Here is a 27325-nt window from a genome sequence, read left to right on the forward strand (position 1 = left end):
GCAATTAGTTAAAAAAATGTGTGCATGTTTTTAAAGGTTAAACAACTATAAAAATACATTTTAGGGCCCAGAGTACAGCAATTGGCTTGCATGCGGTTGGCCTGGGTTCAATTCCCTGGCACCATATATGGTCATCCAGCACTGCTATGAATGACTTTTGAGCATAGAGCCAAGTGGCCCTAAGGAGTAGCCCCAAAGTTAGTAATAACCAAAACTATTTAGTACCAAGTTTCTGGTTAAGACCTAGAGTTTCCAAAGTTGACTGAGGTGGCAATACAGAACAACTTTGTTTTCTTCTGTTCTCTCCAGTTTTCAATTTGTTGTTTAGGGGGTTTGTTTGCAGTTTCAGGGATGTAAGCCAGAACCACATCTCTGGCCTCTTAAATTTTAATGTAATTTTTATGAGGTGCCAGGGATCAAAGCTTCACACAGGGAAAAGCTGTGATTTCTGATACACACACACCACCCCCCCATGGAACTTTTTTTTTTTAAATGGGTTTAACTAACAAGCAGGCAATGCCACCAGCACCATAAGCCACCCTAGCTGAGTCTATGTGTCCTTGGCAGCTGGTCCTATGATGGCAGAACCTTTTCCTTACCTGGTGGTTCACCATCACCTACACTGACTTCAAAGTAAACACGCCTCTTCCCTCTCCATGATCTCCCTTGTTCAGCCCCACATCAGGGAATGCCTGAGCTCTGGCTTGCCCTTCTGCACACATGGTAATACACCAACACCAGCAGGCAATCTGCTCACTTGTCCCTGAGACGCTTAACGAGGTCATGGCTCCTATTGAAAGACTCAAGGAAATGTGGAATTTCACACCAGGAGTCCACCTTTGTCCTTGCCCTCACATCATGAATGCCAGAAAGAACATGACTAAGTCTCAGAGTTTAATCTCTGACATTGGGCAGCTTAGTTTGGTTGCTGCAGGAAGCCATGAAACGGGAAAACTTGGCACAAGTTGCAGAGGACTAGAGCCATCTGTGAGGACTTGGCTGTCATCTCAGACTGCAGCAGTCCAAGGGACAACCCTGAACAGGGGGTTGCCACAGCACCAGCCAAGTTAGGAAATGGACTTCTCATTGTTGCCTACTGAAAATTCCAAACCCTAGTGCTGGCTGCCTTCTGGAAGGCACTGGAGAAGATTTTTACAACTGTCCCTAACATCTTAGCTGAGGTCAGAACATGGCCACCGAGAAGATGTGAGGCACAGCCACCCCTCCCAGTCTTGCCCTGCACCGAGCGGACCCAGGGAGAGTCCATGGGCCACTGACAGTTCTCTCACACCAGAGGTCTTACTGTTGTAGAAGCCACCACCAGGAAGCCTGGAGAGGGTGGGTGGTGCCTCAGCCTCCAGGCCCTGAATCCGCAGGGACAGGATAATGCCCCCGGAGGTGCTTCCTTACCTGACCAGGTCTGCCATATCATCCTGTGAAGACATCAGTTGCGAGCAGCATGGTCAGATCTGACCTCACTCTTCCACCCTACGGGGTGAGTGCCAATATTCCTGGTTATCCAGGGTTTGACCTCTCCTGGAAGGGCACTGCCTTTAATTTGCCCTGCACTCACCAGATCCTTGTGTCCACACCACCTTGCCACACCTCCCTCTCTTGGACACACCAGAGAGTGAAGAGAAATGAGTATATAAATGTGGAGGGTCTCTCTTCCAGCCCTACCCACAATTAGAACCGTTTCCTACCTACCAGAGCCCCCCAACATGAACCATGCAGGCAGAGCTCATTGACAGAAGTCACACCCCTGTACCTAGAGCAGGGACACAGACTCCAGATTGCCCCATCAGTCTGGGAAACTTCCAGTCAGTACCAAACCAGACTCTGAACCAGGCCTTGTACCACAATACATAAGTCTATTTTTCCTTAAAAGGTACAGAGTACAACAAAATTAGTCACTTTTATTTAAAAGAAACATTACAAATAAGTGTGCAAAATTAAATTTCATGATTAAATACACAAAGTAACATGCATACTTTACACTGAAATCCACATACAAAGTTAGTTGATTACATGACAGTAAAAGAACTGACAAAACTGAGAACTTGCTGCTGTAGGTTTTAAATATTTGCAACCTGAAATCAAAAACATAAATTTCTTTAAAGGGAATTTAAGAAAATTAAATATATACCTCAAGTAGTACTAACAATAAGACAGAGCCCATAACCTATTTTAGTTACCAAATGTTAGAAAATGTTATATGCCTTTCATTCTCAAAATGTGAGCGCGGCTATTCTTACAAACTTTGGGGAGAGAGATGGCGCTCCATGCCAATAGCATTGAGCACTGAGATGTTGGGTGGTTCCCTTCATAAGCCTCTTCATAAACTGAGGGACGCTTACTGCTCTAAGTTTGAAAGTCTGTACAGGGATCTCACCAGAGATGGCAGTCACATGACACACAGCCTCTCACCAGTGGGCCCAACTTTTGCCTCAGTCCTCACAGCTCTGAGAGTAAGACAGGACCCAGCACTGAGCACACACAACCAAACCACAGGTTGCACCAGGCACAGACCATGACCGGGAATCAGAAGGGAAATGCGCACCCTGTGTTCTCAAACACAGCTGTGTTATTTTTCTCCATGTTCGATGGGAGGAGGCATTCCTTTCTCCTTTCCTAAGGCAAGCTGCTGGTATTTAGGATTCTACTTAAATCTGGTTATAAAGAAAAAACAATTATACACTGACTTATTTCCCCATGATACTCAGTAAAACGATGGACTCTACTGTCAAAACCGTCTTCACTTGTCTGTCCTGGCCAAGTCCACACCTAGTTTGTTTGGAGCCTCAATGGTAGGTACGATGATGCAGTGAAACCACGAAAGCCGGCGTCACAGTTGAACTACAGGAATAAGCTACCAGCAGTATGAGCTGCTCAGAGTACCAGAGTGTTCATGGTGATGGGGACAGTTCTTTAATACTGGAAATGGGAAGCCGTGCTCAGGAAAAAGATACCACATATGGCTTCGACCAAGGTTCCCCAGGCAGTCCCTTAGCCTGTCACCCACAAGGCCCAAGGGCGCTGGCACCAGCCCCAGGAATTTGAGGGGCACACTCAGCGCTCTGGGGGCAACAGCTGCTGATTGTGCTCCTGGTGAAGTCACAGCTTGTCGTCGGTCATTTCTAGAAACTGCGCGTAGACATCCCGGATGCACTCCCCCTTGGGGTTGAATAGGAATTTGTAGTAGCTGCCGTCGGCACAAATTGCTGGGACAGAAGGAAACTGTTTTACTCATGTGTATCGTCTCCAGAATATTATAAGCAAACACTGAACTGTATATGGTAGAGAAGTGTAGAGTGATGTGCAATTCTCAGGAGCTCCCTTCCGTGACTGTGCACACACAGCCCAGACTGCAACCATACTGCAGGTGGAAGTCACAGGAAAAGCCCTCTGTGGTCATCAGCTCAAATAGCAGTTGATCCATTCGGGTAAACCCTGAAGGCAGGAGCTGCCACTAGGAGTGACGAGGGAAAGAGAGTGTGAGTGTGAGTATGAAGTGAGTGTGAGTGTGTGTGTGGTGTTGTGGTGTGTATATATGTGTGGTGTGTGTGAATGTGGTGAGAGCAGGAGGCATGGGGGTATGGGGTGTGGTGTGTGTGTGTGTGTGTGTGTGGCCAGCCTGTCCACACTTAGGGCTTACTCTGGCTCTGCGCTCAGAGCTCGGGGGACCTTATGGTGTGCCAGCAATACAACCCGGGTCCATGGTGTGCAAGGCCAAGCACCCTCCCTGTTGTACTATGGCTCTGGCCCCACAGTCATCTTCTGGTTAGACACTTACCAATAACCGCATTGGGCTCTGTTCCAAAGGCACAGATGCATGGAGAGCCTGAGGGAACCTGGAATTTGGAGAAACTCCACTTGGAACTGAAGTATTTCGGAAGGAAACTGGCTGATGCCAGGCTGTAAGGGTAAGGAAGGAAAAAGTGGAGGCCATATTTACTTAATGAGGTTAAAAAGATAAGAGTTCTCCTGACATCTATGGTATACTTTAAATCATGCTTTTGCTTTTCTTTTCTACAGAAAATTATGTGGTTACAAATAGCTTTATAATGAAGCCACTTGCACTAGAAATGTTAGAGGCTTTAACTACCACAAATCTGAATGCAGCAAAACATCCAGGATTATCACTGGAGTTCAGAAACAAGTTTGAATCACCAGAAAGGAGCCTGGATCTTACTCAGACATTTATTTGTCGGAGTTATTGGAAGTAGCAAGGGTTGTTTTAGCATTAAATAACCTGCACTGATCTCAAGAGGATCAAATGAGACATCAATGGTGACTCAGAACTGTAGGTATAAATGCTGAAGTAATAGCTTTGTGCGACTCACCTAGACTGTTTATTCCTCTTTGGATCTTCAGCAGCAAAAATGTGTACTGTTCCGTGGTCGCTGGACACGCAGATGAGGGAAGCGTCCTGATTGAAGTTAATGCTGCAGGCAAACCAACAACACTGAGAAGCACATCCCAAGCAAGAAATATACCACGCAACTTTACTTTCCAGCAGCCTCCCCTGTTGTTTTAAGAAACAGCAGCGTTCACCAGAACCAAAGTCAAAGCCATGGTAGCCTAGCCTCCCACAAAAGGAGGTGTGCCTCGGGTGCCTCTACTAGGCTGGGGACAGGAGAACTGGGGCTTCCTACAGTCATACAGGGGCATGAGCTGCCCTGCAGGAGGTGGACAGATCCTGGGCTGGGGGGGTTCTAACTCTGATTAGAACACACTAACTACAAATCACTAAATTCAAGTCAATTACATTCCAAATCTCACAAGCCTAAAAGCCACTCCAACCTTCAAAGGCAGAGGTGCCAAGGATGAAAGCGCACTGAGCAGCCACCTCAGTGCTGGACCCCACAAAAACCAACAGAAATCTAGTGCTACTTTGAAGAAGCTGGATGTCGAGTAAAGAAATTAAATGACACTGGCAAATCCCAATCAGTGCTGAAGCAGGGTGATGGGTTAACAGCAGTTAATTACACTATTCAACTTCCATGTAAATTCCTAAACTAGAAAGTTAGAAGTTAAATAATAACCCACCCACCAACCATAGAGCAGCTTCCTGCCTCTCACAGGCTCTTACCAATAAATATTAGCTGCTTGAGATCCTCTTCGTAGTTCCTGGATTAAATGCCCTGATGAAGTATCAAATATTCTTATAAGGGTCCCCTTTGAAAAACAGTGAAGTGTTTCATTATCAAAGACACAACTTTTAAATTTTTTGAAATGATTCGTACTTTAAAAGATCATTAGTCCATAAAACCCTTTCTCAACCCACCATATCATCTAAAACTCAACATTCTCCTCCACTGTAACTTAAAGGGCAGGTAGGCACTACTGGTATCACTCCATCAAGCCTATGCATGGAATTCTTTCCATGTACAAGACCCGAGCGGAGCCCTTCTGGGCATGCGGTCAGCCTATCTTCAGAAATGGCATCTTAGCTGTAACACCAAAGCTTACTGCAAAAAAGTAACACCTTTTTTTATTTACAATTTTTAATGGGGGTGGGGAGCACAGAGAGACAGCACAGTGGGTAGAGTGCTTGCCTTGTACACAGCCAACCTATGTTTCATCCCCAGCACCCTGTATTTCTGCCCCCCACCCCCAACCCACTTCCACCCCACCAGGATTGATCCCTGAATGCCGAATCATGAGTAAGCCCAGAGCACTGCCAGGTGTGGCCTAAGTAACAAAAATAAAAAAAACTGTAAAGAAATCAATACCTTGAGTCTGCTGCCAAAATATGAAGCTCCCCAAATGAATGACTTTCTGAACCATCTCTACCTGTCTTGACTCATTCCTAGAGCAGGTGGCCCAAGACCCTAGGGTGTCTGATCTTCAGGAAGGGTGGCCAAGTCTCATACCCCAAAGAGGCAGGGACAGGAACTTACTTTCTCAGATGCAGTTGCAATTCTTGTTCCCTGCAGGTTGAGAGCAATGCAGCTCAGGATGCCCTCGTGGGCAGGAATGTCCACGGGTGGCTTCTCGGTGCTAGCCAAGTCCACGAGCTGCACGTGACCCGTGTGTGTACCCGGGAAGGCCAAGAGGGAGTTGTTACTGTTGGGGCACAGGACACAGAGGCCTGAACAGGACAGAGAGCAAAGTAAGCACCTAGGATTGTTTGAAAGCCTCTGCTTTCCCACAACTCAAATCTGCTCAATGCCTTCTAGTACTAAAGAAAATTTTATTGTGGGTTTCTGATTTCTGTAAGGATCACAAAACCTTTGTGAAGGTAGCAAATCTATTTCCTGTGAGTCTGCTTCCTGACTGAAACTGGAAAAGTCGGATGTATTTATGGCTGAATAACCTGTTTTAGGCTTGTCTTCTGTAATTAAGAAAGCAAAACTGTTAATATCTCAAAACTACTCCAGTAACAGTAGCAAAGAAAATATTTATGCTAAAAATAGTAGCATTAAATACTTAGGAATGAGTTTAACAGTAGATGTATAAGACACTAACAAAGAAAAATTCAAGTTCTGGTAGATGCCTAGAATTGGGGCTGCAACTGACACTCATGTCTAGATTCAGCTCAACAAGTAAAATCTCCAGTTTTTACTTTTTCTTTTTATGTATGCAGTAACATTCTCTTTTTTAAAATTATTATTATTATTATTTTTAAAGGGACTCACAGTTAGTTACAAAGTTGTTCATGACTGAGTTTTGGGCCTGAGCAGTAGTATAGAGGGTAGGGTGTTTGCTGCTTGCCTTGCCGGTGGCCAACCGGGGCTTGATCCCTGGCATCCCATAATGGGCCCTTGAGCCCTGCAAGAGTGATCCCCAAGTGCACAGCCAGGAGTCAGCCCTAAGCATTGGTCTCCCATTCCCCTGCCAATGAACCTAAGGACAGGAAAGAGAGCTAAGACGCTGGAGTACATACTTTTTACTTGCAATCCCTGGGACTCCACGGTCCCTCAGAGTTAGAAATGACTCCAGGCACTGAGCTGGGAGTGACCCTGAGTACCACAGGCTGTGGCCATCAACTCATCCCCTGCAAAAAATTAACCTGAGAGGCTAGGGAGTTGACTCAAGTAGCAAATAGCACATGTCTTATGTGAAAAGCCTTGGATTAGATCTCTAGTGCTATCTGTCCTGGATGTTTTTTGCCTCCCAACCCCCCCCCCCCAAACAACAACAACAAACAAAACAGAACACTGATTTAAAATTATCTTGAAAGGTTTAAATTTAAAGCTATTAAAATTCTAGAAGAAACATGTAAGATATACAAATGCCAACAGGGCACATGAAATGACACTAAATTTCAGAGAAATAAAAATTATCGGGGTGGGGGAGGTGGGAGGAATATTGGGATCATTGGTGGTGGAGAATGGGCACTGGTAGAGGGATGGGTACTCGATCATTGTATGACTGAAACGCAAGCACAAAAGTCTGTAAGTCTGTAACTGCACTCCATGATAATTCACTAATAAAAAATTTTAAAGAAAAATTATGACAACAGAAGACACCATCCCCACCCACCTCCATAGCAGTGCCTTTGGTGATACCCTGATACTGAGTGTCTACAAGATGTCGCAAAAGTGGTGCTCACTGACCACTGCTGAGCCCAAGGATATACAGCCACTTTGGCAAACAATGCCAATATTTTATAAAGTGAAGACAGAGCCAGTAACTATATAATTTTCAGTATCTACCCAGAAACTAGAAAAGATATATCCAAACAAAGACTTCTATGTGAATATTCAAGAACAGCAGCTATTCAAGATCGTTTCCTCACATTAAAAAAAAGGGGGGGGCGGATAAAAAATTGTGGTGTACCAGGACAACAATAAAAAGTAGCAAATTATCAATACACACAAAACATGCAAGCAATCTCAAAATGAGAAAGACACCAAATACATTTGGAAAGTTAAAACTTGAGGGTCATGTGGGAGAGGGGGCACTTTGTTTTGATAGTCTTAGTACTCAACTGTAACTTAGAAATGTCTCAGAACAAAAACACAAAAACATGGCTTTCAGAGCCCACCCTGGAGTCCCTGGAAGCTGGAAAATATGTAAACAGATGAGATTATGAACTGGGAGGGAAGAGACTGAGCCCAGAGGACCCAGATAGAAAAGCTAGGATAGGATGGACAAGGAGAGGCTGCGTCTGCCAGGCCACAGCCCCAAATGCTCCACCTCTCACCACAGCCATGCTGCCAGGAAACATGAGCCCATCCAAGGAGGTGGAGCTGCCTGGGCCTGTGTCATCTGTCACATCACTCCTCTCTTGCAGGGTGACAGGGATCAGACCCAGTGCCTTCAGACATGCAAAGCTGGTGTGCTACCACAAGCTAGATAGATCCCTAGTAAGTAAGTAAGTAAGTAAGTAAAGGCCCTCCCGTTGATCATTGATTTGCTCGAGCGGGCCCAGTAACGTCTCCATTGGAGACTTTGTTGTTACTGTGTCTGGCATATCAAATACTCTGGGTAGCTTGCCGGGCTCTTCGAGAGGGGCGGAGGAATCGAACTCGGGTTGGTCATGTTGGCTGCGTGCAAGGCAAACGCCCTACCGCTGTGCTATCGATCCAGCCCTGGAGCGACAGCACAGTGATAGGGCATTTGCCTTGCGCGCAGCCAGCCTGGCCGAGCCGGGTTCGATAGATCCCTAACCCCTGAATTTCTTTTTTCTTCTTCTTCTTCTTCTTCTTCTTCTTCTTCTTCTTCTTCTTCTTCTTCTTCTTCTTCTTCTTCTTCCTCTTCTTTTTTAACTAGGAGTACTGCTATTTATTCAGCCACTGATTAGGCTGATTGAATTGGGCATGAACTCTACTTTTTTTTTCATTTTTTATAATTTTATTTATTGAATCACTGTGAAGCAGTTACAAAGCTTTCAGGTTTAAGTCTTGAAAGATTTCTACATTGTACATTTCATTCTGCAATGAAACACACGTACCTTCACCAGTGCCCATTCTTCACCACCAAAAACCCCAGTATCCCCACATCCCATACCCTCCCCCTACCTGTGGGGCAGATGACCTCCACATTACTCTCTCTCTACTTTGATTACATTCAATATTTTGACACCTGACCCACCATTATTATTTGGGATTTTACCCCAACACTCGGATCTGCCAAAAAGGCAACAGTAGACAGTTTGTTTTCTATTACTGGTTACGAATAACATATCATGTCGATTTTGAAATTCCAAAATTTTAACAATTAAATCTGGAGGGATTTCTGCCAAGACCTGCTGGGTTCCAAGATTTGTTCCTGAGTCTCTGGGATCATGGCAATTTAGCAGCTTGATCAGGAGCCAGAGAGGCCGTTTGTGGGCAGCAACTTGGGGTCTCATTGGAATGGGGAGGAAAGGGCCGGCTCCACCCCCAACCCATGAGGCCCCGTGTGTCTCATCACTGAGGGCCCAAACCTGACTGTCCAATGGCCTCTGGAGGATGGCGGTCACCGAGCTGCCAAAGGTAACCCCTGAATTTCTTTTTTTTTTTTTTTTGCTTTTTTTGGGGGGTCACACCCAGCCGATGCTCAGGGGTTACTCCTGGCTCTGCACTCAGGAATCACTCCTGGTGGTACTTGGGGGACCATATGGGATGCTGGGAATCGAACCCAGGTAGGCCGCGTGCAAACACTCTACCCGCTGTGCTATTGCTCCAGTCCCAAACCCCTGAATTTCTTACCTTTAGGGTTATAGCAGGTTTCAAAGACGTGCAACTGATGAGGATTGTGTGTAAATGTAAACACCTTAATCATGGAGTCTAAAACAACCACAATTCTAGAAAGAAAAAACCACAATCAAAATTCTTCTTCCCAGAAATATAAAGCTTAAGTAGTCTGTGGTTTTTGCTCATTTCTTTGAAACTAAGACCCAGCAAACACCAACAGGAGGATAATTCACCCACCAGCCCTTACATACAGGGCCCCTTGGAACTGATCTGAGGGAGTCTGCAGCCCGGGACTCCGGGCTGGCACAAAGCTGAGGGACCCTTACCTGAGGTGTAAAGATACAGCGGAGTCCATCTAGAGCAGACCTTTCCCAGGGGAGATCCAATAATACCATCTCATTAAGGATATACCAACCCTTCCTTTTCTCCAAAATGAATAAGACAGTTTGTGAAGTGGAAGGATTAAAGGGCAGTCTTTGCTCTAGTCTCCCTGAACCTTTTGAATTAAGAAATGCCTTTTCTTGATCTTGATGTACTGTAATAGTGGCGGGAAAGTTAGAAACACAAGTAGGCAACAAAGGACAGGTAGTAAGGCAGCCAGAGGCAGGAGCTCTGAGTGGCCCATTCTGGGAACCGGAAGAGATTAATAGGTCATAAACCACAAAGCTAACCAGAACAGAACAGAAGGACCCAAACTCATGGGGAAGGAGAGCAGGACCACGGAACAATTAGATTACTGTCTAATTAGGCCCTAAAACAGAATGTATCACCACAAAGGTTGCCAGCAACAAGGGCCCCCTCTAAGTTCCATATTGTACCCCTCCTTCCTCAATTTACCTCAGTATACTGCTGCCAAGTAACCAATCAAGAACCCCTCTTCTTTTGCTCTTCTTCTCTTTGTCCCACAAGTGTGCTATATTGCCAGGAATCTTCCTATCAAAATCACTCTGTACCTCTGCAATCTCAGGTGATTGTTTGGCTGAGTTCTGTCTTGACGTAAAATAATTATATCTCCTTGCTTTCTTGCTCAAAGACAGATTCAGTGTGACTGGTTAAACATTTCAACAAATTCAAGGTCAAATTAAGGTTCAAATGCTCCCTCACCCTTTGTCTAGAGCCGAAAATAGCTTGAAGTACTGAAAGCTCAAGAGCATACCCATCCCTCACCCCCACACCCTAGCCCCCCAGGTACATTTCCCCCACAGCCCATTTAATGGCCATCGGGTCCTTGGATTCAACAGAACTGTCACATGGGTCACAAATGGCAGCCATTTTAGTTTTTAAAGTGGCCATCCCCCACTATGCTCGGTCCTACAGTGTTGATGGCTTGGTGCTAAGGCCAGTGCAGCACACACAAGAGGCCCCCAGGACCATACTTAGGAAGCTTTGGGAGCAAGCAGCACTGCAGGACCCCACACCTAACTGGGACGTGCTCTTCCACCCAATGAAGTCATCTCAACTGGTGCCAGTTACACATTTTAATACATGATTTCTTCTTTTAATGGAAAGTTTCTCATCCACCTACAGAAAAATGTATCCACTTAAAAATGTACATGCTGGGGTCACAGAGAGGACAAAGGTTTGCCTTGTACACTGCTGACCTAGGTTCAAAATCCCCAGCACAATATCCGGTGTCCTAAGCCCTGCCAGGAGTGATTCCTGAGCACAGAGGCGGAAATAAGCCTTGAGCACTGCCAGGTGTGTTCCCCCCACAAATGTATATGCTTCGAACAATGAGATGATCAAAGGGCTGGAACACATGCTTAGCAAAAGGGAACCCCAGGTTCCATCCCCCACACCACATGGTCCATCAAGAGTGGACCTGGGAGGCCAGAGGATAGTATATCAGGTAGGGCATTAGCATTGCACACGGCCTACCCAGGTTCAACTTCCAGCATCTCATATGGTACCCCAAGCACCACCATGAGTAACCCCTGAGTGCAGAACCAGAAGTGTGACCCAAAAAGAAAAAAGAAGGAAAAAGTGAACTCTGAGCCCTTAGTCAAGAGTGGCCCCAAAACAAACCAAAGCAAAACTTTGAAACATCAAACCTACCTATCTCGCCGCAATTTGACTGCCTTGACTTCTGTAGAAAATTCTATTTCAATAACAGTCTTCTTTTTCAGGTCATCCCAGATCATCACTGAAACATTAGGAAACATTTGTGAACACTTCTAAAGAGGCAATGGTGACAAACTGTTAAGGCTGTGTGTTGTGTATGTTGCCAGGGATTGTGTGAGTGGTGTAAATAGGTGATGGTGAATTGTTGAAGCCAGTGTGTGGGTGGGTAGGTGTGTATGTATATGTGAGTGTGCGGGGGACGACAGTGGGGACGACCAAGGACCATGTGCTGTGTAAACAGATCACGGTGACGGACTGTTCAGCACTGAGCCCCATCATTGAGCTGCTAATACCATTTCTGAAAGGGCCTTTGGTCATAAATACCTCAGAGGGTCACTAGGTAGAAGTGCTGCTCTCTAACCAGCAACTCCAGCCCCGCGCACCACCCTGCTCATCACAGCTCCTCTGGTAGCCTGAGCTCATCGTTTCTCCATCTATTCAGCACAGACAACTAATCTGTCTTCCTCACACACTTCAGCATATGTGTTCAAGTTCACACAGGCTTTCATCTCCTCTGCCAGACCTTGCCTAGAGTTCAGACAAATATATTTCTGGGACTGCAATCCAGGTGAGCAAAATAAATTCTCTTCGGCAGTCAACTCAAGGGCAAGATGATCATGAGCAGAAGCTAAGCACTGTTCTCTTATAACATGACCAACATGAGTCCTTGAGGCAAGAATTTAATTCTAAGTTTTGACAGAATGGAACAAATGACCTAATTTCAAACCAAGAGAAAGTTTAACACCAACCAATAGCTTATTTAGCTTATTAAGTAAAATTTACTTACTTCTGAAGAAAAAGTTAACTGTACATAACCATCTGGGAAAAATCTGAGTTTTGTTTCTCCTACACCTCATAAACTCTTCCTTTAATGAAGCAAAGGAGAACACTCATCAATGTATGAACAGGTGTGGGTAGGACAGTTCCAATAGCATTTCACTGTTTGAAAGTACCCCTGCAATACCAAACACTCACAACCTCCTAAGGAAAGGATAACATGACTCCAGAGGAAACTTCTTAGGGGTTAGAGAGAAAGACAAGTGGATCAGGCACTTGATAACCCATTAAGGTTCCCTGAGTTCCGCCAGGAGTGACTGCTGAGCACAGAGCCAGAAGTCCTAAAGCACCAGTGGGTGTGGCCCCAAAGGCGGAGGAGGGGGGGGTCCCCTTTCCCTATATATATGAACCTGGAGAGAGAGCACAATGGGATGGAGCACATGCCTGGCTTGGAGGGAGCACTAAGTTTGATCCTCAGCATACTTAAGTCTCCCTTCCTGTTCCTGTGAACTATGGACCCCTTATCATTCCTGAGCTTCTGATCTTTTGGCTCAGCCTAAAACAGTACTTCCAGAAGACAATGCTTCCAAAATGCCACAGCACTGCTTTCCTGACCACACCCTCACCTGGTACTCCTGAGTCCCCATGATCTGAGTCCCCTGACCACACCCTCACCAAGTACACCTGAGTCCCCATGATCTGTTCATGATCTCCACCAAACCATCTGTCACTTCTTCCAGTGTTCCTCCTGCCTTTCTAGGGCCTTTTGCTCCCCTCAACTGGAATCTAGTTTAGAGAACTACTGCTGGGTAAGTTTTCTGTTACCTGAAAAGTGGAGCATTCTTGAATGCTCCACTGCAATCTTTGCTCTCACAGACTTGTGTGTGCATGCACACATGTACAAACATGTACCACACAATATCCTGAAACTTAGAGCAAATAAACATGCCTCTAATATATGTGAAAACCACATTAATTTTCTGATTCTGTGGCTCTGCAGGAAAAAAGAAAAGCCATCATCTCCATTTTCCCCTATTGGTTATTAAAAGGAACTTATGAAAAAAAATAAATAAAACAAACATGACATGTAGGACATAAAACCATTAAAATGCTCAGAGGCACTCCATGCACTGTTTTTACTCAATCAACACTGAGAAGCATGTGAGGACAAATGACTTCTCCCAGGGACTCCCTTTCTGGATGCTTCTTTCCCCATGATCAGTCTTTTCTATTTCACAGGTCACCAGGGGAGATCAAATGTGGTTATAGAAACAGTCCACAGCACTGATATTTGAGCTCTGTGATCAACTTTACCTTTGTTGGGGGGATATTTCGGCTTTTTTCCACCACCAACTAAAGCCAAATAATTGCAGCGAAATAACATTTCAACATGGCCAACTCCTCCTTCTAGAAATTCTGAAATGACAGTAAAAAGAAGTTAGTTTAGAAAAAAATCTGGTTTTGGGGCCACACCTAGCAGTGCTCAAAAGTGACTCCTAGCAGTGTTCAGAGGACCATAGGTACTACTAGGAATTGAACCTGGGTCGGCTGCAAGCAGAAATTTTTTTTTTTTTTTGCTTTTTGGGTCACACCCGGCGATGCACAGGGGCTACTCCTGGCTCTGTACTCAGGAGTTACTCCTGGCGGTGCTCAGGGGACCATATGGCATGCTGGGAATCGAACCCGGGTCGGCCGCGTGCAAGGCAAATGCCCTACCCACTGTGCTATCTCTCCAGCCCGCAGAAAAATATTTTTGAAGGAGCTGGAGTGATATCAAGAGAGTAGGGTACTTAACTTGCACATGGTGAACTCTGGTTCAATAGCTGGTATCCCGTATGGTTCCTCAAGCCCTACCAGGAGTGATTCGTAAGCACAGATCCAGGAGTAAACCATGAGCATGGCCAGATGTGGCCCAAAAAACAAACTCAAATTTAAAAAAGAAAACATTTCACACCTGTATGTTCACCACATCAGTGTATATTCAAGACATGGAATTAACCTAATGTTTACTGACAGATAATCAGATAAAGAATCTGTGGCATATACCCAATACTATTCTGCTATTTCTTTCTTTAAAAAAAAATGAGGGGATGGAGAGAGTACAGTGAGTAGGGCACTTGTGTTGCATGCAGTCAACCAGGTTCAATCCTCAGCATTCCATAAGGTCTTCCGAGCACCACCAGGAGTAATTCCTGAGAGGAGAGCCAGGAGTAAAGCCCTGAGTATTGATGGGTGTGGTTAAAAAAAAAGAGAGAGAAGAAAAAAGGAAAAAAAGATGAAACTGAGGCTAGAGAGATAGTAGTGGAGTTAAGACATTTGCCCCACTGATCCCATTTGGAAACCCTAGCACAACAGGGGCCACTCCTGAGCACAGCACAGAATCAGAACCAGGAATAGCCCCGGAGCAACAAAAGGTGTGGCTCAACCTCCTCTCAATCCCTCTCCCACCCTAGTGCCGGCCCACATAAAATGAAATTGTGTTATTTACAACTATATGGATGGAACTTGAGGTGATTAAGCTAAAAGAAATCAGAAAGTGAAAGATAATGAACAGATGGCTTTACACATATGTAGAATATAAATAACTGAAGTAAATAAAAATAACCTGACAAAATCCAACAAAATGAAATCCAGAACTCAACAGTACCTGTGGTGGCTAGCTCAGTGGAAAGGGGGAAGAATGCCATGGCTGGGACTTGACTGATGTGGGCGTGGTGAATACTATACATATATGGAAGTCCTATATCACTTGAAATTCTATGATGTTGTAAACTAATGATACATCAATAAGAACAAAAATAAAGTTTACATTTGTTTTTTGTTTTAGGGTCACACCCAGCGATGCTCAGGGCTTATTCCTGGCTCTGCTCTCATAAGGGATGCCAGGCATTAAACCCTTGCAAGTGCCCTACACGCTGTACCATCACTCCAGCCCAGTTAGTTTATATTTGTTACAGCAAAAAATGAGTCTTGGGCCAGAGATAGTGCAGCAGGCAGGGTACTTGTCTTGCACATAACAGACCTGGGTTTGATCCTGGCACAACAAATAATCCCCCTGAGCCCCATCAGAAGTGATTTTGAGGGGCTGGAGCAATAGCACAGTGGGTAGGGCGTTTGCCTTGCACACGGCCAACCAGGGTTCAATCCCCAGCATCCTTAAGGTCCCCTGAGCACCGTCAGGAGCAATTCCAGAGTGCAGAGCCAGGAGTATCCCCTGTGCATCGCCCAGTGTGACCCCCCCCCCCCCAAAAGAAAGTGATTTTAAGCAGAGACAAGAATAAGACTTGAGCACTGATGGGTGTGCTCCTCCTAGAAAAAAAAACATTTTAAATTAAAAAAAAAAGAAAACAATAATCAGCATTGTCACTGTCCTCCCGCTGTTTATCAATTTGCTCAGCTGGCCAGTAAGGTCTCCATTGTGACTAATGTTACTGTGTTAGGCATATCGAATACGTCACGGGGAGCTTGCCAGGCTTTACCATGTGGGCGAGATACTCTCGTTAGCTTGCCGGGCTCTCCGAGAGGGGCGGAGGAATCGAACTCGGGTCGGCCATGTTGGCCACTTGCAAGGCAAACGCCCTACCTGCTGTGCTATCACTTCAGCCGGCAATCAGCATTAAGCTTTTGAATTTAATTCCCAATTTCTTTGGTGCCAAGGATCAAATCCAGAGTCTCATATTTGTGAGTCATGCACTCAACCAGAGTTATTATTTCCAGTCTCTCAATCAGCCATTTATATCCATCTGCTATCAGAGGTTGAAAACAGTGAATGACTAGGAAAAATAATTAGTTCTAGGAGCCAAATACTCTTAGCATTCTATAACCATGAAGTTTCTATGCATTAAACCTATACCACAAATCAACTTAATAAGACAATGCAGAGGACTAATGGTAGCTCAAAGGTGTGGAACACACATGCCTTGCACACGCTGAGGCCCCTGAGCACCATCAGGTATAAATTTGGTGACCACCTCCCCCACCCCAGAATACTTCTACACCTGAGCATCAAAAGGGGTCAGGAGCCAGAAATCCCTCCAGCCTTAATTACTAAAATATCAGAAATCCAAAATGCTCTTCATTATCAGCAATAGAAAACAAATTATCTAATGATTCTCAGCAGGTCTGAATGTTGGGGGAAAATTCCAAATAATAATGGTAGGTCTTCTGTCGAAAAATTGAATGTAATTAAAGTAGAGAGAGAGTAAAATGGAAATCATTTGCCACACTGGCAGGGGGAGGGGCAGGATGAGGGGTATACTGGGGTTCTTGGTGGTGGAAAATGTGCACTGGTGAAGGGATGGGTGTTTGATCATTGTATGACCAAGACTTAAACCTGAAAACTTTGTAACTATTCTCATGATGACTCAATTATAAAAAAAAAAAAAGGAGGGGGCAGGAGATAATACAGGGGTTAAGAACTTGGGCTTGGATATGGTAGACCTTAGTGTTAGGGGCTACTCCTGGAGTGATTCCTGAGTACTGCCAGGGATCACTCCATAAGTAGCCCCAGTACTCTGAGTGTGGCCCAACCACCCAAAACGAAAATAATTAGGCAAAGACTTGCAGTTCAAGTGTTACTAGGAGTGATCCCTTGTAATAAAAATGCTATCTAAATCAGTCTTTTATGGTAAAAAGAAATCTAAAAGTCCGAAAGAAATTTGTTAATAGCTTTAATCCAACAGTTGAGTGGCTTTTTAAAAATAATCATTCATTGAGTTGTAAAGATGGCAGAGCTTGTAGAGTGCTTACCTTACATGCAACAGACCAGGATTTGTTTCCCGGCACTTCATATGGTCCCCTAAGCCTGCCAGGCAGGAATGACCAAGTGCAGAACCAGGAGTAAGGGGCTAGAGTGATGGTACAGTGGGTAAGACACTTGGCCACTGGGGGCATCTCAGGTACTGGTTTTCTCTATGCCAAAATTCAGAAAAGCATAACCTCCCCCTTATTATAGCCTCCAGCCAAGGCCCGCAGCTGAAAATCACAAGTTAACTCCAGAACTATACCTGCTTAGAGGAACCAGGGGGTGTCAGGGATCAAATTAAGGTAGGGTACACTATACTATCTCCCTAGCCCCTTCTGGCTGATTCTTTGATGTAATTTTATTTGGGGGCAAGGGGTTACCAGCAGTTCTCAGCCAATCAGCCAATCAGGCCATTCGTTCAGTAACAGGACCTAAAGAGGTGACCCTACAGTGTTGGGGGCATCCAGGGCCACACCCAGCATGCTCAGGAGATCCTGTGGTACCAGGAATTGAACCCAGGTTGGGTGTATATCAGGAATGCATCATTACCACTGAACTATTTCCTGGCCCCCTTATGCAATTTTTTTTGGGGGGACATGTGTTTGGTGGTGCTTAGAGGTTACTTCTAGCAGTGCTTGAGGAACTATATGCTTTGCCATGGATCAAACCAGGATCAGCCATATGCAAGGTAAGAGCCTTCACCCTGTACTACCTCTCCGGCCCCAATTTTTCCTTTTCAATAAAAACCCATAGGTATAACTAATATATCTCACAGCATGTTTTTGTGTGTATAATATACATTTTATCAAGCAACTCTGAAAAAGTTTCTGTCAACTAAAACTGGTATCATTCAAGGTTTTAAAACAGATTATGAGTGCTCTGGTTTTCCAGACCATCACATCCCCACCTTCCACCCCAATTCCTGCAAGTTCAAGAGATTTCCCACCTCTCTCTAGTTTCTTCACCCCTGACTCATAGGTGGGACCTATAAAATTCAACAGAGGACAATGGGCAGCAAGGGGCCAGTAACTGTCACAGACCTCTTTGCCTGCAGTTCAGGATAGTGGAGAACCCTTATTCATCACTATCACTCAATTCCTAACAGCACTGATGAGCAGTCAGTGGGCTTGAGAACAAGTAGCTCTCTCCTAATGCTTCCCAAATGTCACACAACTAGCCTCTGGGTCCCCAAGTCCTTTCTACTTACCCACATGTGGCTGCCAAAGTCACATGCAAGCAAGCACTGATCAGATAAGGTCCACCTAACAGCTCATGCAAGCGCTGAGGTCAACATGACCGCTGAGGTTTCTTGACAGTGAATGATGATAGGAGACCTCTGGACTGAGGCCAGTGCTGACCCTGAAATAGCAGTGTCTCCTGCTGTTGCTAGGCTTTCCTCAGGGCCAACACTTCCTAGAACGGGGAACACTGCTGATAGGTTTGCCAAGATGAAAAGCCACACTTTGGCATGAGGCAGGCAATGGAGGGAGCTACTTCCAATAGGACAACAGGTAACCTCCAAACGGCTTTCCAGTTCCACATCCTTTTCAAAGGAGGGTATACACAGTCAATCTCCTTCCTCAGTGTCAAACATACGGGGGTGAGGAGATTAACAAACAGAGTCCAGATCCAGGAAGGACCACTGCAACACAAGCGCACTTCCTTCCTCACCATCCAGGAATAAAACCACAGTAATTAAAAAGGAACAAGGTCAGGTCTGCCTGCTTCCTACTGCTGAGTTGTAAGTTGCCAAAAATGGAAGAGGAGATGGACGTACCAGTGCACAGAGCTGAGTTTCTGAAAATGCACTATCAAATGGGCAAATAACACCCACACTACTGTAAAAAACAAAAACAATGCATCATCAGAAAGCACTACTGCAATCCTTTCAATTCAAACCAAATTCAGGGATAGTTGATACAGGTAAGAGTTGTACGGTGGCCATGAATGATACTTGCACCGCATGAATGCTTTGCCTTCAGGACTTAGAAACCAATCTCCGACACCACCTGGTCCCCTCAGCATTGCTTAGTGGATGAACCTCATATTCTACAGCTCAACACTGGCACACCATTCTGAACCTCAGGAATTCTATGTGCTTATCTAACATTTTATTGTTTGGTTTTATTTTTTTTGTTTTGTTTTGGGGCCACACTTGGCGATGTCTGGGGGTTACCCCTGGCTCTGCACTAAGAAATCATTCCTGGTGGGCTCAGGGGACCATATGGGACACTGGAGATCAAAACTGGATCAGCCTTGTGCAAGGCAAATGCTTTACCTGTTGTACTATCACTCTGCCCCCACCTTTTATAAATCCTGAATTCATCTTAAACATTTCATTAATTAGGCGTTAATAATTCAATTTTCAAAATTTCTGAGTTAATTTAAGTAAAAAATAGCCTTAAATTATTGCAAGTTAGGATGTTCCAAAGTTTTTTTGTTACTATATCTATTTCTAAAAAACAGAACTGTTGAGGGCTAGAGCAATAAAATAGAGGGCAGGGCGTTTGCCTTGCACGCAGCCAACCCAGGTTCAATTCCCAGCATCCCATATGGTCCCCCAAGCACCGCCAGGAGTAATTTCTGAGTGCAAAGCCAAGAGTAACCCCTGTGCATTGCCGGGTGTGACACTCCCCCCAAAATCACCCAAAAACCCAGAATTGTTTTTCATTCACTATGCAAGCAATCAAAATAAAATACAAGCTAGAAACTGCAAAACTGATAGATCTGATTGGTCTACTCTGTCAAAACAATGCTGAGCTACTGATAACAAATAAGAAGAGTATACACTTGCACAGCCTCAGGCATTGCATAAAATTTATTATTATTATTATTAGCTTTTTGGGTCACAGCTGGCAATGCACAGGAGTTATTTCTGGCTCTGCACTCAGGAATTACTGCTGGCGGTGCTTGGGGACCATGTGGAATGCTGGGAATCAAACCCGAGTCGGACTCCTGTAAGGTAAACGCCCTACCCGCTATGCTATTGACTTAAGCCTCAGCTGCCCTTACTTCCTAACACCCCCAAAAGGAGGGTCCTGAAGAGTCTGGATGGACCCAGGGCAAGCTGTAAGCTACCTTGGCATCGAAAGGGGACAAGCTAAGTGCCATAAGAAGTATAATAACTTAAGAGCACAGTCATGAAACAAACTGTCATGATTCAAAAAGCAGTAACTGAATAAGGACCCTGCTGGGGATAGGAAAAAATAAACTGGCCTGAGGACTCTAGTCTGGGATATATAACGAGATGTCCCCAGGAAGAGCCAACCTCTAAGCTTAATATCTCTTACTGTGTTCATACAAAATGACTAGAAATATTATAAGAAGTAAATTTACTATGACTGGTTAAATGGATTACTAGCTGAGGAAAAGAAAAAGCTATACACTCTGGATGGAATCCCGCCCTTGGGCGGATCTCCTAGTAATCATCAACCCTCAGATGAGATTTTGTCCTTGAGTTAATTCCTAGAACTTCCCCTGAAGGAGTGGCTTTACCTGTTTGTTGTTATGACAATCATCAACCAGACCTATGTGTACGCCCCCCTTCATGTTATCTATATAACTATGCTATTATATAGAAAGAGGGGAAAGAAGGGATATGATGATGACTAGAAGTCGAGGCTGGAGCGATAGCATAGCATAGTGGGTAGGGCATTTGCTTTGCACACAGCCGACCCGGGTTTAATTCCCAGATTCCCAGCATCCCATATGGTCCCCCAAGCACTGCCAGGAGTAATTTCTGAGTGCATAAGCCAGGAGTAACCCCTGTGCATCGCCAGGTATGACGCAAAAAAAAAAGAAAGAAAGTCGAGGACTAGGAGAACAAGGATGTCAGGAACTGATGACTGGACTACGACCAAAACTATGACTATGCGTGCTGTAAAGGGAGAGATCAAACTATGTTGGGGAGAAGAGAGAAATAAACTGATTACTGATCAGCCTGGGGCCCTGTTTCTCCATTCTCGGTCCTTCATTGGTCTTTCATCTATGGGTCAAGGGAACGGCTCTGGGCCACCGAACGCACCCATGCTTTTCTTTTGGAAACTCACAAACAGGTCTACACTCAGGGATCACTGCTGGAGGGGCTTGAGGGATGATATGCGGTCCCAGGGATTGAAGCTGAGTTGGCCATGTGCAAAACAAGTACCCTACCCACTAGACTACTGCACCCACCCCCATCTTCCCTTTACACTTAGGGTTCAAGGAGAGAGTTCAATGCGCTAAATGCACTCTACATGTAAGAGGTGTGTGCTCCATCCCTGATAACATATGTGGTTCCCTAAGCATCAACCCCACTCCCCCACCACACCCACCCAAAAAGAGGAAACAAAAGAAAATGAGAACCAGCAAGAAAAGTGCCAAGTCACACTGTCACCTATCAAGAGGCAGGGCCTGAATTCAACTGGATCTAAATAAGGTAGGTTGGGGGCTGGAGCGATAGCAGGGGGTAGGGCATTTGCCTTGCACGAGGCCGACCCGGGGTTCGATCCCAGCATCCCATATGGTCCCCCGAGCACCGCCAGGAGTAATTCCTGAGTGCAGAGCCAGGAGAAACCCCTGTGCATCACCAGGTGTGACACACACACACACACCCCTGCAAAATAAATAAATAGATAAGGTGGGTCAAGAGTCCAAGCTGTCCCCTGATGGAGTGTTTTATTTTAAATATTTTTAAAATATTTATTTATTTTATATTTTAAATACTCATTAAAATATTTATTACATTTGACAATGAAATTCTTTAGGTAGTACTGACCATCCAATCACACGGGCAGAGCCTGGCAAGCTCCCGATGGCTTATCTGATATGCCAAAACCAGTAACTGTAACAGGTCTCATTACAGTAACTGTTACTCCCATCATTGGGAAAGACAAGAGGATACTAAAATCTCAAGGCTGGGACGAATAGACGTTATTGGCGCCCACTTAAGTAAATTGAGGAGTAACAGGATGACAGTGATACAGTGATTTATTGAAATGTTTATTTTATAAACATTCATTTTATAAAATAAATTCCTAGATATAAAGTTTACCTTATATCTTACTGTTTTACCACTGTGGTCTATAAGATTTCAACTTGACAAAGAGGTTCCACTGTCCCCCCCCATACCTGCCACCCCGAAGGAACTCTGAAAATCTAATTTAGGATATTAGTCATTAAAATGGAAGGAGGGGGAGGAAAGATAGTACAGGGTGTTTGCCTTACACAGAGCCGACCCACATTTGATCCCCAGCATCCCATGTGGTCCCCTGAGCACCACTAGGAGTAAATCCTGAGTGCAGAGTCAGGAGTAACTCCTGAGCACTGCTGGATGTGTTCCAAAAACAAAACAACCCAGTCCTAGAATCAGAACATGTAATTAGAATATTGAATAAAAACATAACTGCAGGAAAAACAAAAAAAAAGTAACTGCAGGGAGAAAAACGGGGCTTTTCAAGTTCTAAGATTAAAAATAATAATAATAATAATAATAATTTTTATCTGAGGTTTGTTCATCTGTTGACAGTGCCTAATTTTCCCAGTAGGTGAGGACCAGGAAATACCAAAAGCTTAAGAAAGGATGGGGGGGCTGAGGGGGGGGGGGCTGGAGCGATAGCACAGTGGGTAGGGCGTTTGCCTTGCAAGCGGCCAATACCGGTTCGATTCCCAGCATCCCATATGGTCCCCTGAGCACTACCAGGAGTAATTCCTGAGTGCAGAGCCAGGAGTAACCCCTGTGCATTGCCAGGTGTGATCCAAAAAGAAAAAAAAAAGACTGGGGGAGGGGGGGAGAGAGAAGTAAGGAGAGGGAGAGGGAGAGGGGGACAGGAGGGAGAAACTGATTCTACCTGCCTCGTGAACATTGCAGTGGACTGGTAAAGGTAAACGTAAAGGCCCTCCCGTTGATCGTCGATTTGCTCGAGCGGGCCCAGTAACGTCTCCATTGGAGACTTTGTTGTTACTGTGTTTGCTTGCCGGGCTCTCCGAGAGGGGCGGAGGAATCGAACTCGGGTCGGCCATGTTGGCCGCTTGTAAGGCGAACGCCCTACCCACTGTGTTATCGCTCCAGCCCCACCTCAGTGGACTGGTAATTCCTAGCATTCCAAGAATCAAGAAGCACCATATCTTTGGGCCCTTATACTGAATCACTGGCCCAGTTGGCCAAGTAACTAGGAAGCAATTTTTTATCTATAAATTTGTATTATATTTTCCTTCATAAAAACCTAGCTGAAGATACGGAAATAACAGAAACAATCTAATTCACTGCTACAACAGCATGCCCCTACAATAGCATGTTCTAAGTGCTGGTCATTCATAGCCCCATGTGCTACAATTAAACCCATCATTTGAGTCGCAGCTTCAAAAGTAAGAGTGAGAGTGAAAACTGATGGTGTCACCATTCCTTGTTCTTCTACTACAGCCAGCACAAGAAATATAAGGGACACATATATGTTTCAAAACTGCTATTGCAATGCTCAATCTTAAGAATACCCCAGTGTCCCCCAGAACATGACAGCAGCCTGGTCCCTGCACAGAGCTCAATATTTAGAGACAGAAAGAAGCCAGTTCTTTAAGTTTACGGAGGATCATGAATCCTATTTACTTTCAAAATCAGCTTGAACAGCAACACGAGCAATAGTTTAGCAGGCAGGATGCTTGCCTTGCACGCAACCAACCGGGGTTCAATCCTTGGCAACCCAAGAGGTCCCCTGAGCCCCACCAGGAATGATCCTTGAGCAGAGATCCATGAGTAAGCTCTGAGTACTGCAGGATGTGGCCCCAAAACAAACAAACCAAAAAAACACAGCTTGAACAATCCCATCTCCACATAAAATATGTCAATCCTGAGGGCAAGAAAAACCAGCACCCATTATTCCTTACCTTGTTTTTCTTTTTCTTTCAGTGGATCAGTATTATAGACTCGGAATCCATTTTCCATACCACATGCAAAGCATCCTGAGTACAAAAGAAGCACATAATGATACTGCTGGAGAGACAGCTCAGAACCCCCAGTCTGAAATGGCAAAAGCAGCAAGTGGAAAAAAACTCCCCAAAATTCCTGAAGGTGTTTAGTCTGCTCAGACATGGTCTGTCCATGTGTACCATGACCACTCTTCTTGCTCAAGAACAATCTGAGGGGCTGAGAGATAGCACAGGGGGTAGGGAGTTTGCCTTGCACGCAGCCGACCCGGGTTTGATTCCCAGCATCCCATATGGTCCCCTGAGCACCGCCAGGAGTAACTCCTGAGTGCAGAGCCAGGAGTAACCCCTGTGCATCGCCAGGTGTGACCCAAAAAGAGAGAGAGAAAAAAAACAGTCTGAAAGGCAAATCACTTTTAATTTCTGGCTTAACATCCAAGAAATCTTGGAGCCACTCACTCCAACTTCCCACAGCAGGCTCATGGAGCTAAAAAAATAAATAAATAAAAACCAAGGGACCAGAGAAATAGGACAGCAGGTAAGGCCCTTGCCTTGCATGAGACTGATCTGAGTTCTATCTCCTGCACCTGCTATCGTCTTCCGAGCAGAGTCAGGAGTGATCCTTGAGGTCAGAATCAGGATTAAGCCCTTAATACTGGTGTGGCCCAAAAGCAAAAACAAAACCATTTAACGCTTTTTCACAAGAGGCTACATATGTGAAATCCTCTCCTTCTCACCCCATGCCCTCCCCTTGTCACTGCACAACTGTCTGATGCCAGCCCTGAAGCCCCTTACATTTTATTGAACTGAATTTCATTCCGTTGTCCAGCTTTGGCACTACACTGTTCAGACCTTTCAGTCACCATTTCAAAGGTAAAATCCTTGCTTATGTATTTTGTTTTATCTAAGTTACTTGTAAAACCATACAACACAACAGATTCAAGGACTCAGGACTCCTGCCCCAACCAGTTGGAGACTATCTTCTCCAATCAACTCTCAGGATCTGAAATGCAATTTACTTGGGTCTGGAGCCTGAAATTCACTTTAAAGTGATTGTTCTGGGTTGTAACTCCTTTGTAGTAGTAAAATCATGTAATCTGTACACAATTAAAACTTGGAGAAATTAAAATTTGGCTTCATGAAATGTAAGGAAATAATAAAGGAGTCCCCAGAATATTTTTCATTTCTCTCAAGGATTACCCAAGTTTTAAGCCTCTCTGGCCCTTTACCCATGTCGTAAGCTTGCATATCTTATTTTTCTTTATCACAGCATATACTTCTGGGGTTCAGAAAGAAAGTATAGCATTGAAGCACTTGCCTTTCATGTAGCCAACCCTGGTTTCATCCCTGGCACTACATATGGTGTCCCAGGCACTGCAAAGAGTCACTCCTCAGCAGTCAGAAATAGCCCCTGAACACTGCTGGGTGTGGCCATACACCCCTGCCAAGATGTATTTCTGCTAAGACTTTATGGAAAAATTCTGCAAAAGTTAATACCCCAGGGGGCCAGAGCAATGGAGCTGACCCAGGCTCAATCCCCAGTACCCCATATGGTCCTCCATATCTCCCCAGGAGTGATGCCCTCGTGCAGAGCCAGGAGTAAGTCTTGAGCAGTGCTGGGTGTGATCCAAAAAGCCAAAAATAAATAAACAAGAAGAAAAAAAGATGAAATAAAATCCAGAGAAAGATGAAGCTAATTCATGCCATCTATGCTTTTACTTTCTTTTGGAGTTTTTGAATCACACCCAGCAGTGCCTCCTGCGTGCACACAGGTGCTTGGTCCTTGGAGACATCTCCCAGGCCCTAAGCTTGGTCTCCTTCTTTTTTTTTGGTGGGGGGAGACCAAGCAGTACTCAGGAGGCCAGGGGGGCCAACGGGGACTGGGTCAACTGAGTGTCATACTGAGGTCACCCAGGGCATATCCAATGTGCTCTGGGACTGCCAGGACCACCCTTAGCAATGCCCAGGGCACCTGAGGTGGTCAGCGCACAGGTATGCCCCGAGCCCCAAGGCTCACCCTGGCTCTGTGCCCAGTCTTGCAGGCCTGAGTTTGAAAAGTCTGTCACCATATGCACCCTCCTGTGAAACCAAGGACCAAACAGCGCAGAGGCAGGGACCACTCAGGAGGCTATCAGAGGAGCCCCCTCTGGGGCTCGGTTCAGTTCTGATGCTGGGTCAGTTCTGGAATGGGTCCCATTAGTCCCCACAGCTTTGCTTCAGGGGGCGCAGAGGCGAAGCCCTACCCCCGCCTTGGCGCCGACACCACCTGGCCCCACGTCCCCTCACTACTGCAGGGCTGCCCACATCGGGCAGGGTACTCGCTTGGGCTCGCCAGGGACACCACAGGGCTCAGGGGATCACCAATTTCGGGGAGCACACCGGGCGGGACGCGGGGCTGGGGGCAAGGGAGACCCGAGCTGCAGGGGGACGGAACCAGAGCTGAGGGGCCCCGCCGTTCCCCCCCGCCCCGCTTCCCTTCCCTCTCTCGGGGTCGCGCTCCCCTCCCCCTCCCGGGGTCCCGCCGCCCCCCTCTTCTCCTACCGGGGTCCCGCTCCCCTCCCCCCGCCCGGGGTCCCGCCGCACACGGTCGCGCGTGGGTCTGGCGCGGACGCTGAGGCGCGGCGATGGTCGCAGGCTGGCCCAGGCCGCAGGCGGCGGCGGGAGCAGCGCGCGGGCCGGGCGGCGTCCTCACCGTGGTCCTGGTTGAAGCCGGCATAGAGCAGCCCGTTGCCGTGGGGATTGCACGGGAGGAGGTTCATGGCGCCGCGGGGCCGCCTCAGCGCCTCATGCCCCCAGGAGCCGCCGGCCCCAGGCGCCTCAGCTCCTCAGCTCCTCAGGCCGGCGCTCGGGCCGCCGCGGCCGGAAGCGAAGCGCAGAGCCGTATGCGCGCGCAGCCGGGAGGCGCGAGTGCCGAGCACATCCACCGCGCGGGGCAGGGCGGAAGGGAGCGCCGAGGGCGGCACGGCTGGCGGGCCGGGGCGGGGCCGGCCTAGGGGCGGGGCCGGGCGGAAAGGTGGGGCGGGGCCAGATGGGCGGGGCGGTGTCAAGTGGGCGGGGGAGGAGGCGGGGCTGGAGGACCGTGGGCAGGGCTAGGGAGCGGGGCGGGGCGGGTCTTGTGGGTGGGGCTGGAGAAGAGGGGCGGGACCTCGAGGATGAA

General features: G+C 46.2%; 1 protein-coding gene across 2 annotated transcripts; it reads right to left on the reverse strand.

Annotated features, from left to right (window-relative positions):
- Window positions 1-1896: 1896 nt before the first annotated feature.
- Window positions 1897-27101, reverse strand: WDR45B (WD repeat domain 45B). Of its 2 annotated transcripts, XM_056115576.1 has the most exons (10): window positions 26861-27099; window positions 24130-24204; window positions 13839-13940; window positions 11682-11769; window positions 9642-9736; window positions 5904-6094; window positions 5093-5178; window positions 4344-4445; window positions 3794-3915; window positions 1897-3221 (listed from the first exon to the last, which is right to left on the reverse strand). In XM_056115576.1, exons 1-10 carry the CDS (start codon window positions 26925-26927, stop codon window positions 3115-3117), a joined length of 1035 nt encoding a protein of 344 aa, XP_055971551.1. In that variant the 5' UTR covers window positions 26928-27099; the 3' UTR covers window positions 1897-3114. The 2 variants fall into 2 exon arrangements, with proteins under 2 accessions (XP_055971551.1, XP_055971552.1); XM_056115577.1 differs by lacking the exon at window positions 13839-13940 and having other exon boundaries at window positions 26861-27101.
- Between the last annotated feature and the right edge of the window lie 224 nt (window positions 27102-27325).

This window comes from Sorex fumeus, unplaced genomic scaffold (assembly GCF_029834395.1).
Source record: "Sorex fumeus unplaced genomic scaffold, SorFum_2.1 ptg000029l, whole genome shotgun sequence".
Taxonomy (NCBI): Eukaryota; Metazoa; Chordata; class Mammalia; order Eulipotyphla; family Soricidae; genus Sorex; species Sorex fumeus.